The following is a 1,297-nucleotide window of genomic DNA, read 5'->3' as shown; positions in this document are numbered from 1 at the left end:
CACTGTAAACCACGGCTTCTTATGGCTTATTGCTTTAATTTTCCCCACAAAGTTTCTGCCATAAAATGTAGCTAATGTGATCGCACAGTATTAAATATTAATAGCTTATCTCTGTGGCATTAACTTGATAACATGTGTAACATGTAGTGGACAAAAATATTTGCCATTGTGCACATTATAAAAAGTGTAAAGCCTATGCATTCTCAAACACTGGAATAAAACAAACGTGCATTTTACGGCATTTGTATATTCACTTAGAATTCTCAGATTTTTCTGAAAATACGCGATTTGAATTTGACGTGCACGCTGATTGTAGTTACCGCAAATAATCACAAGCAGCCTACTAAACCACCTATAGATATTTTGATGTTTGTTCATCCAGACAGAGATTTAAAACTTTTAGTGGAGTTTGTAGTGTAGTGTAATGAAGAGAGCGGGCACACCAGCAGTCGGTCTGAAGAGGCCGTCAGACGGCCGTAGTAATGAACTCTGCTGCTCAGAGCCGCAGCTTCAGAGGACACCTGCTCCTGAGCATCATCTCCCACTATGTTTCTGGGCTCCACATGAAACGGCCTGAACGACAAAGCAAACAAGAACTATTATTGTATATATGCCCCACACCTGAAACAGCTAATTAAGATCTTCAGGAACACTTCACCTCATGCAAAGAGCTAGAGCTCCAGAAACAGGACTGGACACCTCTGCATTACTGCATTTTCTAATATTGTGCACATGGAGGTCATTTTTTAAAATTGAGATTTATATATAATCTGAAAGCTGAATAAATTAGCTTTCCATTGATGTATGGTTTGGTAGGATCTGACAATATTTGAATGAAAATCTGGAATCTTAGGGTGCAAAAAATATCACCTTTGAAGTTGTCCAAATTGTCCAAGTTCTTAGCAATGCATATTATTAATCAAAAATGAAGTTTTGATATATTTACGGTAGGAAATTTACTAAATATCTTCATGGAACATGATCTTTACTTAATATCCTAATGATTTTTGGCATAAAAGAAAAATGTATAATTTTGACCTGTAAGGATAAAAGAAACTAGAATACTTTGATCTCCTGAGAGGCAAACAATGCACTGGCATCTTCAGGACACCCCACAGAGGGGTGGTGCGGGAAACACCTCTCTCACATATGCATCTGTGCCTTTTCATCTTTTCATTCACTCAAACTGGTCAAGAATATAATGTTCTAAATGAATGCAAATAAGATTTACAGTCATGTTTGGTTTCATTTGAATAGTTTCAGGGCAAGTGGTACAATGGTCTTAATCTTACTAAAA

At 36.9% G+C, this 1,297-nt stretch overlaps 1 protein-coding gene across 1 annotated transcript in view; it reads right to left on the bottom strand.

The window, feature by feature from the left end:
- Positions 1 to 1,297, bottom strand: part of LOC107566906 (sodium-coupled neutral amino acid transporter 9-like) — a 19,204-nt gene that overhangs the window by 11,851 nt on the left and 6,056 nt on the right. Inside the window, exon 3 of the mRNA XM_016252474.1 lies at positions 444 to 573. Within this exon, the coding sequence (XP_016107960.1) occupies positions 444 to 573 (130 nt within the window). The remainder of the gene's footprint in view (positions 1 to 443; positions 574 to 1,297) is intronic.

This window comes from Sinocyclocheilus grahami, unplaced genomic scaffold (assembly GCF_001515645.1).
Source record: "Sinocyclocheilus grahami isolate Dianchi unplaced genomic scaffold, SAMN03320097.WGS_v1.1 scaffold1111.1, whole genome shotgun sequence".
Taxonomy (NCBI): Eukaryota; Metazoa; Chordata; class Actinopteri; order Cypriniformes; family Cyprinidae; genus Sinocyclocheilus; species Sinocyclocheilus grahami.
This window is presented reverse-complemented; position numbering and strand designations above follow the sequence as displayed.